At 43.1% G+C, this 13162-nt stretch overlaps 1 protein-coding gene and 1 non-coding gene across 3 annotated transcripts in view; one reads left to right on the plus strand and one right to left on the minus strand.

Moving 5' to 3' along the window:
- Window positions 1–12957, minus strand: part of NCEH1 (neutral cholesterol ester hydrolase 1) — an 89186-nt gene extending 76229 nt beyond the window's left edge. Inside the window, exon 1 of one of the 2 annotated variants that reach the window (XM_003831946.6) lies at window positions 12017–12957. In XM_003831946.6, coding sequence (XP_003831994.1) covers window positions 12017–12250 — 234 coding nt within the window. In that variant the 5' untranslated portion in view covers window positions 12251–12957. The remainder of the gene's footprint in view (window positions 1–12016) is intronic. The other variant, XM_034957726.3, reaches the window with a different exon arrangement.
- Window positions 4219–4320, plus strand: LOC112439407 (U6 spliceosomal RNA). Its single transcript, XR_003027697.1, has one exon. It is a non-coding gene; the product is annotated as a U6 spliceosomal RNA (small nuclear RNA).
- Window positions 12958–13162: the final 205 nt, after the last annotated feature.

Below are 13162 nucleotides of genomic sequence, written 5' to 3' on the forward strand. Positions count from 1 at the left end.
ATTTCTCTTTAGTCTCTCTATCGTGAATGGTCTTCAAACAAAAACAAAAGTCCTAAAGCAGTAAGAGGAAAATTATGTCAATGATAGGAGAGAAAATTTATGATTTGGTGGGGAGCCTGTACATAAGTAACAACATAAGCAACATCTAAGGGCCATAAAAGAAAAACAAAACGCTAGCAGAGTGTTGAGAAAGAAATTAAGGCCAAGGAAGGGCAGTGAGAGGGAAAGAGACGGGGAAGTTCTCAAAAGAGATGATTTCTGAGTTGGTATTGAACGATGCGTGGGATATTGGCCAAAGTAAAAGGGTGGGAGGGCATCTGGGACAGAGGGGACAACAGGAGAAGAGTAAGCAGATTTATGAGCTGAACTGTCATCCATGACACAGTGGGGCTGCAGTCAGCAAAATGGTGCCAGGTTGTAGCAAGCACCAAGTGCCAGCCAAGGAACTTAGCACTTTTATTCTACAGGGGATAGGAAGTGTGGGTGGGGTGGAGGAGTGGTAACTGGAGGATTAACAGTCAGATTGGAGCACTCAGGACTGGGAACGAGGGATCATTTCACAGCCTTGACTTGATTAGGCCGAATGTGTGCAAGTCAAATAAATGCAGCCTGAGCATCCATCCAGGTTTGACTGAGAATCACTCTGGTTTAAAACCATCGCACTGAGCTAGGCATGGTGCCTCATACCTGCAATCCCAGCACTTTGGGAGGCTGAGGCAAGAGAATCACTTGAGCCCAGGAGTTTAAGACCCACCCTGGCAATATAGGGAGACCTCGTCTTTACAAAAAATACAAAAATCAGCTGGGCATGGTGGTGTATGCCTGTGGTCCCAGCTACGTGGGAGGCTGAGGTGGGAAGATTGCTTGAACCTGGGGAGGCAGAGGTTGCAGTGAACCACGATCATACCACTGCACTCCAGCCTGCGCCACAGAGACCCTGTCTCAAAACAAAGAAAAAAACACTGTTGACCTAGCATGATTATCAATAGCAGTCCCTGCTACTCTCAAAAATGTCCTGGTTTGGACAATAAATTATACGGCTACCTAAATACATGTAACTTGGGGACTATCTATCTGTGTTTAATAACAATGATAATAGACATATATTTTAAAAGTTACAAACTGGAGAAAGGTGAGCTTCCCAATAGGTATTCTACAAATGGATTACAGGTGGGGCACTAGCTATCAATGTTTAAATATTTTATAGAGGTAAAAACTTAAAGCCATTTTGTATAACTATACAGAGTTGAATAATTGGCATCAGAGTTGGCATTCTATTTGAGAACCATTTGTGTAACTCTTTATAAATCTTGTGAATTCTGTTATTCAAGCTCATACAGATTCCCCCAAAATTGCTTCCAGAATCCCCAGTATACTATACAAATGTAATTGTTTCTATGACACGAAAAATAAGAAGCACTGATGTAGATTAATTGTGGGAGCTAAAAAAAAAAAATCAGGACAAAAAATTCACTAGTGACTAAGTTATCATGAGTGTCCTCACAGCATAGCCCAGCAGGGAGGGCATGAAACTAAGAGTCCATGAATTTCTATTGCAGTTCCCATTTCGCCAGCATAACTGATCACATGTTTAAATTTAAAAAAATTTTTTAAGAGACAGGGTCTTGCTCTGTCACCCAGGCTAGAGTGTAGTGGTGTGATCATACAGCCTTCACCTCCTAGGCTCAAGAGATCCTCAGTCTCCCCAGTAGCTGAGATCATGTGCCACCACATCTGGCTAACTATGTTTTGTAGAGACAGTCTTACTTTGTTGCCAAGGCTGGTCTTGAACTCCTGGCCTCAAGGGGCCTCCTGCCTTGGGATTACAGGTGTGAGCCACCGTGCCTGGCCCTGATCATACGATCTTGATGGTGTCCTTGAGCCTTTCTGAACCTCAAGTTCCCTTAGCTGACAAATGGAAATAACAATGGCAACCAGTTATTTATTGAAAAAAAAATGAAATGAGGTGATATTAGTAAAAACCTTCATAAAATCTAGAGTACTTTATGAGGTATACTAAAAAGTTATGTTCTTTAAGGTCTCATTTCTCTCAGGGATAGCCTCTTTTTCCACTTGCCACTGGTGTCCCTGAAGGGCACCCTTGGTAGAATCCTCCAGATCTTACTGTCACTCCAAACACATTCATTTCAACTACTTCTGCCACTATCCATTTGCTGACCACTCCCAAATCCATATCACCAGCCCAGCTCTGTCTCCTGAGCTCTGGATCTGTATATGCAGCTGTTTATGATCAGCCATCCTTGGACTAGTCCACTGACACTTCAAAACAGGGTCCCAAACTCTATATCTTCACCCTCAGATCTGCTCTTGCTCCCAAATCAGGGTCATGGTCCCCATTCACCCAGCTATTCCAGAATCTGTCCCAGGAGTCATCTTTGACTCCTTCCTCTCCAATGCTCCATACTCTCCCCTCCAACAGCAACTCTGATCAGCTTTCTTCCAAATCAGTCCCACTTTGTTAGTTCATGCTCTCACCTGGATTAGTGCTTCCTAGATGGCCTTTTGCCTTTTTTTTTTTTTTTTTTTTTTTTTTTTTTTTTTTTTTTTTTAGAGGAGTCTCCCTCTATTGCCCAGGCTGGAGTGCAGTGGTGCAATCTTGGCTGACTGCAACCTCCACCTCCCAGATTCAAGGGATTCTCCTGCCTCAGCCTCCCGAGTAGCTGGGAATACAGACGCGTGCCACCACGCCCAGCTAGTTTTTTTTTTTTTTTTGTATTTTTAGTAGAGACTGGGTTTCACCATACCGGCCAGGCTGGTCTCAAACTCGTGACCTTGTGATCCGCCTGCCTCAGCCTCCCAAAGTGCTGGGATTACAGTTGTAAGCGACCACGCCTGGCCTACTTTTGCTTTCTTACATTCCAGTGTCTACACTGCCACTGAGAAGGACTATTCTAAAACACAGTTTTGAGCATGTGACTTCTCTGCTAGAAGACTGTCAGTTGCTCCTTTCTCCTCCACAGAGCTCTTCCTCACCTGACTGGTGCTTCCCTTCTGCCTCCCTCTCTGACCTTTGAACTTTAAGCTCCAGCCAGTCTAAACCACTTGTAGTTCCTCAGCTACACCATCCTCTCCCACTAGAACTTTCACATACTGCTGCTTCTGGCTGGAATGCCCCTTTCACCCTTCTCTTCTCTGGTTTCTATTATAAGGAAATCTAGCACAAATCTCAACTCTTGAGTTCAGGAGTAACACAGGCTGGAATCGAATTCAGGCTCCACCTCGTATAAACGGTGTCATCTTAAGCAAGTCACTTTTCTTTGCATTTTGGTCTCCTCCTTTGTCACATAAAGAACACCTGCCTGATTGTATTACCATGGGCTAAACTAATTGAACACAAAGCACATAGCACAGTATCTGCCACAGAGTAAATGCTCACTATATGCTCAATAGATATTTTTACTGTAGGCACTCAACCTTGACATCTCAGATTAGATACGTTTCCCCAGTGCCCAGGTCCACTTTAGATGTTCTTTCCAAGGCTCTTGCAGCCATCCACAGATGCCTCTATCATAATTCTCCTTCCATCATTCAAGTGCCCACCTTATCGCTGGCAGTTGGTTTATCATCCCTCACTTGACTGTAAGCTTCTCAAGATTAGGTATCTGCCTTACACATTTCTGTTTTGCCAGACCAGCTCCTTAATATTTAATACGTGATGACGTCCAGGGTTTTAATTTTATTAAACACTGAAAGAGAGCTTGTTAAAATGTCACAATATGACACACCTTAGATTAGGCAGGCAATATAGTCAGGTTTTTCACTTGAAAATTCAATTACAGGTAGGCACGGTGGCTTATGCCTGTGATCCCAGCACTTTGGGAAGCCAAAGCAAGAGGATCACTTGAGCCCAGGAGTTTGAGACCAGCCTGGGCAACATAGCAAGACTTTGTCTCTCCTAAAAAATAAAAAAAGAAAAATATAGCCAGGCATGGTGGCACACACCTGTAGTCCCAGCTACTCAAAAGGCTGAGGCAGGAGGATCCCTTGAGCCCAGAAGTTCAAGGCTGCAGTGAGCTGTGATCACACCACTGCATCCCTGCCTGGGTGACAGAGCAAGACCTTGTCTGTAAGAAAAAAATAAAAAGTAAAAAACGAAAATAAATTCAATTACATTTCTTCATTCTATATAAACATAAAATGAAAGAAGTGGTAGACAGTTCCCACATAATTTCATTTGGCAGCAAAAGTAAATATATGGTGCTCACTTCAGCAGCACATACACTAAAACCATAACAGTTCAGAGAGGACTAGCATGCCCCTGCAGAAGGATGACACACATTTGCAGTGTTACATATTTTCTTTAAAAAAGTAAATATGGCTGGGCGCAGTGGCTCACCCCTGTAATCCCAGCACTTTAGAAGGCCAAGGCGGGTGGATAACCTGAGGTCAGGAGTTTGAGACCAGCCTGGCCAACATGGTGAAACCCCATCCCTACAAAAATACAAAAAAAAATTAGCCAGGCATGATGGCGGGGGCCTGTAATCCCAGCTACTCGGGAGGCTGAGGCGGGAGAACTGCTTGAACCTGGGAGGCGGAGGTTGCAGTGAGCCGAGATCGCACCATTGCATTCCCGCCTGAGTGACAGAGCAAGACTCTGTCTCAAAAAAAAAAAAAAAAAAGTAAATATATGCTATTTTAAAATGCTATTTTAAAAGAAGCAATTGTGCATAAAAAGAACATTTAAGAATGATTAACTGTACTTTCACACTTCACAGAAATGTCTCAGATCAAGCTCAAATTGCATGGTAGAAATAGGATGTCCCATTAAAATAATGAGGGTATTTCTATGCTCAGGGTTATATTTGTAGAAGTACCAGAAAAAATAAAAAGGAAACTATAAATTGGGCATTATCTTACACACCTGGTAGCTGAATCAATCTGACCTTAATGTTTCATAGGTACTATCTGCAGAGACCAACTCAGGTTGTTCACCTGTCAGAACTAATACTGATTGAATAATGCCCCTGACACTATTCTTAAAACCTTTTGCCTCCATATGTTTAAAGAAAAATCCTAGCAAATCAGCTAACAATTGTGGTTAGTGAAGTTACCAATGTGCATGAAGAAATACGCATCATCACAATTTCTGGACAATCATTATTTACTGATGTTTTAAAGTTAAATTCACCTGACAATAGTAAATATTCCAGTTCAAAACTGTTATGAAACAGGTTAGCACGTTGAAGTTCTGCACAGTTTCCAGCTGAGCTGTCATTTAAACCACACCCACACAGCCCAAAAGCACATCATGCACAGAGAATTCAGGTGAGGTGACATTAAGTCTCAACAAGTTTGGGGACATTTGGCAAGATAAAAATCCTTGATCAACTAGTCCAAAAGCACTGTCACCCATAAGAAACAGGGGGAACACTCAGCATAAATACCAATTTCAGCACTTCTTTTACATTGTGTCACTGAAAAGATTCATAGTGTAAGCAGTAGTAAGTTAGAAAATAATCACGACAAGCCAGGCTCATGCTCCGAGCTCTCTTGGGACACCATTATTACCTTTAGCCACATTTTCCTTCCATCATTCAAGCGCCTACCCTATCACTGGCAGTTGGTTTATCATCCTTCACTTGACTGTAAGCTTCTCAAGTTTAGGTTTCTGCCTTACACATTTCTGTTTTGCCAGACCAGCTCCTTGCCTTGGTGTTCATTTAATAAGTGATCACTTCCAGGGTTTTAATTTTATTAAACACTGAAAGAGAGCTTGTTAAAATTTTATAATATGACACATCTTAGATTAGGCAGGCAATATAGTCAGGTTTTTCACTTGAAAATTCAATTACAGGTAGGCACGTTGGCTCATGCCTGTGATCCCAGCACTTTGGGAAGCCAAAGCGGGAGGATCACTCTTTAGAAGAGTTTATCACTCTTCTAAACTATACATAGACTCTCCCTCCTATGAGACTTTGTAACTACACCTGTTCTACACCTATCAGCTTCCAGCTTTTTAATAGCTATATATTAACATGACTTCTCCATCCTACTAGACTGTGGTTTCTTCTAGGTCACTTTAGTGACTCTCCATAGCTTCACACAGGATTTCAATCCATGTTAAGTCTAGGTAACTGAGCACAAAGCATGGCACTATGATAGCTATATCGGGGATCCAGAAAGTCTTTTTAAAAGAAATTCGATTTTTCTCATAAAGCAAATACTAAAATATATATTGATATGCATATGCACATCAGTTCCACTTTAGAAATAGAAAAATTATCCCTGGGGGGAAAAAGTTATTTTTTGTTTTGAAAGATATTTTTTGTAGAGATGGGGAGGGTGGCATAGTTTCACTATGTTGCCCAGGCTGCTCTCGAACTCCCGACCTCAAGTGATCCTTGCACCTCAGCCTCTGTAAACTCAGCCGATAGCAATAACCTAAGCACATTCTGAGAATGACCCTGTATGGCAGACACATCTAAATGTGTGTTCTGAGTTAAGGAGTCCCCAAGTGCCCAACCCAGTGATTTGTCCTTTATCTATGATAAACATGTGAGCACCCCCCATCATGTAACATGGGATGTACAGGGGATTGAGGCCCTGAGTTTTGGGTTAAATGAAGGTTGCCAGGTGGAAGTCATTAGGGGGAAGACGTCAAGTGACAATGCTATGTAAACTACATGTTTGTAGGCAGTTGTGATTTTCCTGCCCTGCCTGCCACCACTGGACTGTAGAAAGACAGATATGTTGTCCAGCCTCCTGCCAATGCCCCTTTTCTATATATAAAGTGGTTCTTCTGTCCAGCCCACCACCACTGGACTCTTTCCCTTGTATGCAAGCCCCTAATAAAACCCTATTTTTGGCTGGGCACAGTGGCTCACGCCTATAATCCCAACATTTTAAGAGGCCAAGGCTGGTGGATCACCTGAGGTCAGGAGTTCAAAACCAGCCTGACCAACATGGTGAAACTCTGTCCTTACTAAAAAATACAACAATTAGCCAGGCATGGTGGCGGGCACCTGTAATCCCAGCTACTCAGGAGGCTGAGGCATGAGAATCACTTGAAACCAGGAGGTGGAGGTTGCAGTGAGCTGAGATCACGCCACTGCACTCCAGCCTGGGTGACACAGTGAGACTCCATCTCAACAACAACCACCAAAAAAAAAAAAAACAAAAACCCCATGTCTTGTTTACAGGCTCTGGGAATCTTCTTCAGCCTCTTCAACCTGGTGCCTTCACTACTGAGGTTAATGGGAGTTTGGCACAACAGTCTCCCAAAGTGCTGGGGTTACAGGCATGAGCTACCATGCCTGGATTAAAAAAAGCTTTAAAATAATTTATTACTACATGTTCATTGTAGAAAATCTAGAATATACCAATATGAAAACTGAAGATACAACTTTATGGCCCAGAAGAAAAAAATCATGTTTTAAATTATATCTTTCTGCTTTTTCTATACAAACATAGATACATGTTTTGATATATAAATAGTGTATGATCTATTTTGTAGCCTTTTCCTGCTTAACACATAGTACAAATCTTTTGCAAGTCATTAAACATTTTACAACCTAAATTTTTTTAACTGCCTAATATTCCCAAATATGAATTTGCCATTATTTAATCTTTTACTGTTCTTACATTTTTCTTTTTTTTTCTTTTTTTTTTTTTTTTTTGAGACGAAGTCTCACTCTGTAGCCCAGGCTAGAGTGCAGTGGCACCATCTCGGCTCACTGTAACCTCCACCTCCCTGGTTCAAGCGATTCTTCTGCCTCAGCCTCCCAAGTAGCTGGAATTACAGGCGCGCGCCACTGCACCCGGCTAATTTTTTGTATTTTTTAGTAGAGACGGGGTTTCACCATGTTGGCCAGGCTGGTCTTGGACTCCTGACCTCAGGTAACCCGCCCGCCTCGACCTCCCACAGTGCTAGGATTACAAGCATGAGCCACCACGCCCGACCTTCATTCGTTTAAATGGTGCTGCAAATAAAAGAAAAAAAGATTGCTGAATTTTACTTCACGTTTATTATAAGTGGCAGTGCTTTTAGACAAGTTCTACAAGTTTTTGTTTTTTTTCTTTGTCTTACGGTGCTGATGAACAAGTTTTTTAATCCTGTAAAATGTTTCCATCTTTATAGCTAGACGTTTGCCTATATCCTGTAAAATGTTTCCATCTTTATAGCTAGAGGTTTGCCTATATCCATCATTACTTACCATAAATTCCATCTAGAGGGATTACGGGGTCAAAAAATAAACACACTTCTAAGGCTTTGATGGATATTGCCAAACTGTTCTCCAAAAACGTGGTTCTAACATACATTTTCTCCAGCAGTGTACGCTTAGTATTTTAACCTGCACTGAGATTACCATTTAAAAAAAAAAAAAATCTTTGTCTGCATAGCATTTGGAAATCAGCCTTCAGGACTTCCCCAAACTCTCTTCTTTCGTTCCTCTAGTCCCCTGCTGCCTGATCATCTAAATTACACCTCTGCCCTTCCCAGACCTACTTTTGTTTGTGCTTTTCCACTGCTCAAGTCTTATGGTGGCTTTGCTATAACACAGAAATTTGCCTAGCTAGTACTTTATCCCCTTAGGGCCAAAGTGTCAACTAATCTGATAAACTAATTCATGCTAATGTAAAGGGGCTCATTTCCAGCAACACGTATGCAATATAACACGCAGTTTAAGGAAAATATATTGTCTACAACAGCAATGCCTTTTATCTTATAGAGCAGTGGTTCTCAAGTTTTCTGCAATGAAGATCTTCTGGGGAACTTTTCGTTTTTTATTTTTATTATTATTATTATTTTTTTGAGACGGAGTCTCGCACTGTTGCCCAGGCTGGAGTGCAGTGGCCTGATCTCGGCCCACTGCAAGCTCCACCTCCCGGGTTCACGCCATTCTCCTGCCTCAGCCTCCCGAGTAGCCGGGACTACAGGCGCCCGCCACCACGCCCAGCTAATTTTTTTGTATTTTTAGTAGCGACGAGGTTTCACCGTATTAGCCAGGATGGTCTCGATCTCCTGACCTCATGATCCGCCCACCTCGGCCTCCCAAAGTGCTGGGATTACAGGCGTGAGCCACCGCGCCCGGCTGGAACTTTTCTTAAACACTGCTAAGAACGTTCATCTCCCAGAGATTCTAAGTAAGTTTGGTATGTGGTGTAACCTGGGCATCAAGTGTTTTGTTTTGGTTTGGTTTGTTTTAAATAGTTCTTAGGTGATTCTGACATAGCATCTGTGTTTGAGAGGAGTCAGAGAGATCCTAAGTAGCTGCTTCTTAGGGAATATGGGGAACCCCAAGGAAAAAAAGCACAATGAACATAATCTCAATAGTCTGACTCACTGCACAAGATAAAGGACATAAAAAATACTAAAGCATGAAGTATTTGCCAATGACAACAGAAGAAACTAACATTCACATTTCTTAATGGTAGGCAGCTGATGCTGTCTTAGGAAATAGGCTGAGCTTAATCTCTCAAACAGCTTCAATTGCTTTTGTAGTTGAGCCAATCAACTCAAACTAAAATTATCTGAGTAACGAGGTTGACACCATGCAATTTATTTATTTATATATATTTTTTGAGACAGAGTTTCACTCTTGTTGCCCAGGCTGGAGTGCAGTGGCACGATCTCGACTCAACGCAACCTCCGCCTCCCAGGTTCAAGCGATTCTCCTGCCTCAGCCTCCCAAGTAGCTGGGACTACAGGCACCTGCCACCAGCCCTGGCTAATTTTTGTATTTTTAGTAGAGAGAGGTTTCACCATGTTGGCCAGGCTGCTGGTCTCAAACTCCTGACCTCGTGATCCACCCGCCTCAGCCTCCCAAAGTGCTGGGATTACAGCGTGAGCCACCGCCCCAGGCCATGACACCAGGTAATTTAGTAGTAGCACTCCAGGTTTCAATTACATAAATTACTTCCAGTTTATATTTATTTTATTGCTTCAAAAAAGGTGAGCATTCTTATAGATGTTCCCACAATCCACAATGGACCCTTGGGGACAACTAGAAGACTCACTACAAGTACCAGGCACTTAAATACATTATTAACCTTATAGCAAACCTACAAGGTAGTTTTTTGCCCTATTTTACAGGGAAAACTCAGGAAGATTTGAGGTGACACTGGAAAATTGCTTTATTGGGTAGAATATGTTTCCATCTGATCATAATGATCCTTCTGATATTTCACAATTTAGAGGAGAAGTGATAAGAGCCATTTTTCTGCAAATCCACTCCTGAGCCACAGTGTCAGGTGAGAACACTGGTTACCTCATCTATTGCTGACTTCAGGTTACACCCACTATCATTCCCAAGCACCACCTGAGGGTATACTCTGTGGAGGACCTTACACAGCCTTGTCCTTAATGGGCTGGCAAGCCTAGCTGGGAAAGAAAAGCTTTTCTCCAAACCTAGCTTGTCCGAGATTAACTTATGATGGAGAAGACTTCTTTGGTGACCTGAAAACTAAGAATAATCTCTGCAGCCAACACAGCAGTTTGATCTTTTTCCTGTTTTCCTCTGTTTAAGTTATTGTCGTAGACCATTAACCCACCCAGGTAAACATCACTGTTCCTCAATCTTTGAAGGGTATTACTTTCAAATTACATAATTTCATGGGGGAGGAGAGGGAATGCAAGGCTTCCTACAACAAGACTGACTTTCTTGACACCAGTGCTAAAGAAGGGGATGATCATTTTCACCATGTCAACATTATAGGAAGCAAGAGGAAAGGAAGGGGGGCAGGGGTCTATAGCTTCATAGACCTTTCCTAAGAGACAAAAGGGGCTTTGGAGGTGAGAATGTGGCTGAATTCAGGAAAAGCAAATCCACGCTAGGAATGTGCTACAATATCCTAGTAAGGGGACTTTTCATAGGATAAAGCCCCCACAGATTATGTAATCCTACACATAATGAGTGGACAGGGAACAGGAACATAAACCCTCTGGGAAAATCATGACTTTTTAAAAATCAGCTTTCTCAGGTTGAAATGATTTTTTTTCTCTTTCTCTAGTTGTCATTTCTGAAAGAAGGAGTTTATAAAAATATTCTGAGATTAAAGCCCAAGGTTGTGGGGAGGGAGGAGGCTTGGTTTTGGAGAAGGTTAGAGTTTAGATAGAGCAGGGTGCTCAGAAATACTGTCCAATCAGAGGGCTCAGCCTTGGCTGCAGACTGTAGTTTAGATTTTAGATTCTCTGACACTAAAAATAATGCCTCTTACCATGGAATAAACCAGAGACAGTTATATTTTCCTGTGCATGGAAGGAATGAACACACGCCCATGATACAGTGGAGAGAAATGTTACCCTCCCAGGTTAAGGCAGGTAACCTCGCTCAGGAAAAGGTTATCTGACAGCCAAGGACATAAAATAAATGCTGCAGGGCAAGCAGAAAACATGCATCATGCAAACCAGGGCTGCGGCTTCCTCACCTCCTTTCAGCCAGCCCAGCCTCCCAGTCCTCTTTCTTGGGCTGAGCTGAGATCTGCCTCGGGTGAAACAAGAGATCCCTATGGTTCCTCAAGTGCTTGGATGGAGAGCCCTGCCTTCTGTCTCCGGGAACGGAGCGCTCCACAGCCTGGGGACATTGGGAGACTGCCCGTGCCTGCTTCTGCTTCTAAGGTGGCTGCATTCCCAGGAACTAGAGCCTGCTTTTCCCGAGCTCTCCTAAAAATATTTATCCTCTGCCGGTCCCTATGGGAGAACGACAGTGTGAAGAAGGGTGGTTTATAAAATGCTTAAGGATTTGCCTTTTGACGTTGCAAACCAAGGAAGAGGACGATATTTAGGACAGACGAAGGTTTAAACAGTTGTCAAATTCTATTCAAGCACTTCTTCCCTGTCACAAATGCAGACGGGGAAATGCAGATCTAGCCCGCTGCTAGCAAGGAGGCGAATGCGATACCCTGAAAATTCCCGACTGGACCACCTTAAAAAGCGACAGCCTCAATGCATTAGGAAAAACCTGCGTTTTCGTGGAACCCGGCGGAGGAATTTTGTATCCCCTTCAAATATTGCGTAAGAGGAGGAAGAGAGAAGCAGCGCTGGGCTGCACCTCACCACTTGCTGTGCACCCCGGAAAGTGGCGTCCAGCAGCATCAGCTTCCAGGGGTCGGACACGGAGCCAGGCAGCGGGATGTAGACGTAATAGGCGGCCAGCGCCACCAGGGCGGTGAGCAGGACACAGGACGACCTCATCTTGCCCCGGCTCGGCTCGCCAGCGGGCTGGCAAAGAGGAAAGGACGATGCCACCCGGAGACCTCCGGCAAGTTTCTGCCCGCGGCAGCTGCTCATTCACGCGTTTCTTATAAGCCCAGGAGCCAATCAGAGGCTGCGTCGGGAGGAAGTTGGAGCGCGGACGTGCCCCCCCTACGGTGTCCTTGCAAAGTGTGGCAGTCACTACAGGTTTGAGGAAGGCTCTGTCGCTGCTCTGGCCGTGGCACAGCGGACTCTGGAGGACACTGGTTTGTACTGCATGCGTGTGAGGATGTCTTTCCTCCTGGAAGGTCTCAAACGGAAAATAGTTTCAGTGTGACGAGTCTCTGGACAAAGCAAGTGGGTCATTCTGACTCAGAGTACTGAGAAAGGAAATAAAAATTCTGTTTTCTGGAGCCAGACTTGGAGTGGTTTGTAAGTTCTAGCTGATATATGGCAAAAGAAGATATTAAATTCTTCTGGCTCAAGCAATGAAAGGCCAGTAGTACATCTAGCACCCAAGTCTTGGTTTCTAAATCCTATGCTCCAATAAGAGGAATCACGGCTTTTTGACACCACCTCTGGAGAAAAGGCTGATACCAGGGCTGGGGCTGTAAAGTACAAAATGAACCTGTTGTGCCAGAGATGCGGAAGTGCTCAAAAAATGATAGGAACTGGTCAAAGGTCCACAGCTGCCAGCTTGAAGGGTCTCCCAGTGGCTGAAGCTGGGATAATTTTACCATCAATATAAATCATCATAATGGATAACCCATTGATTGAAATAAAACTCAGCAATCTATATTAATATAAATAAATGAGGAAAGAAGAAAGGCTTTTCTTACAATAGAATGCCAGCTAGTATCCATAGAAAATCATAAATGAATGCTAAAACTAGAGGGTAAAAATTTGACACAGAATTTTGGTCCTTCATCAGAAGATCTCTCCACAAATTACTACAAAGAGAAAAAATAATAACTTTTTATTGGAGAAACGTGTGGATATCACCTGAAA

Source organism: Pan paniscus, chromosome 2 (assembly GCF_029289425.2).
Source record: "Pan paniscus chromosome 2, NHGRI_mPanPan1-v2.0_pri, whole genome shotgun sequence".
NCBI classification, from domain to species: domain Eukaryota; kingdom Metazoa; phylum Chordata; class Mammalia; order Primates; family Hominidae; genus Pan; species Pan paniscus.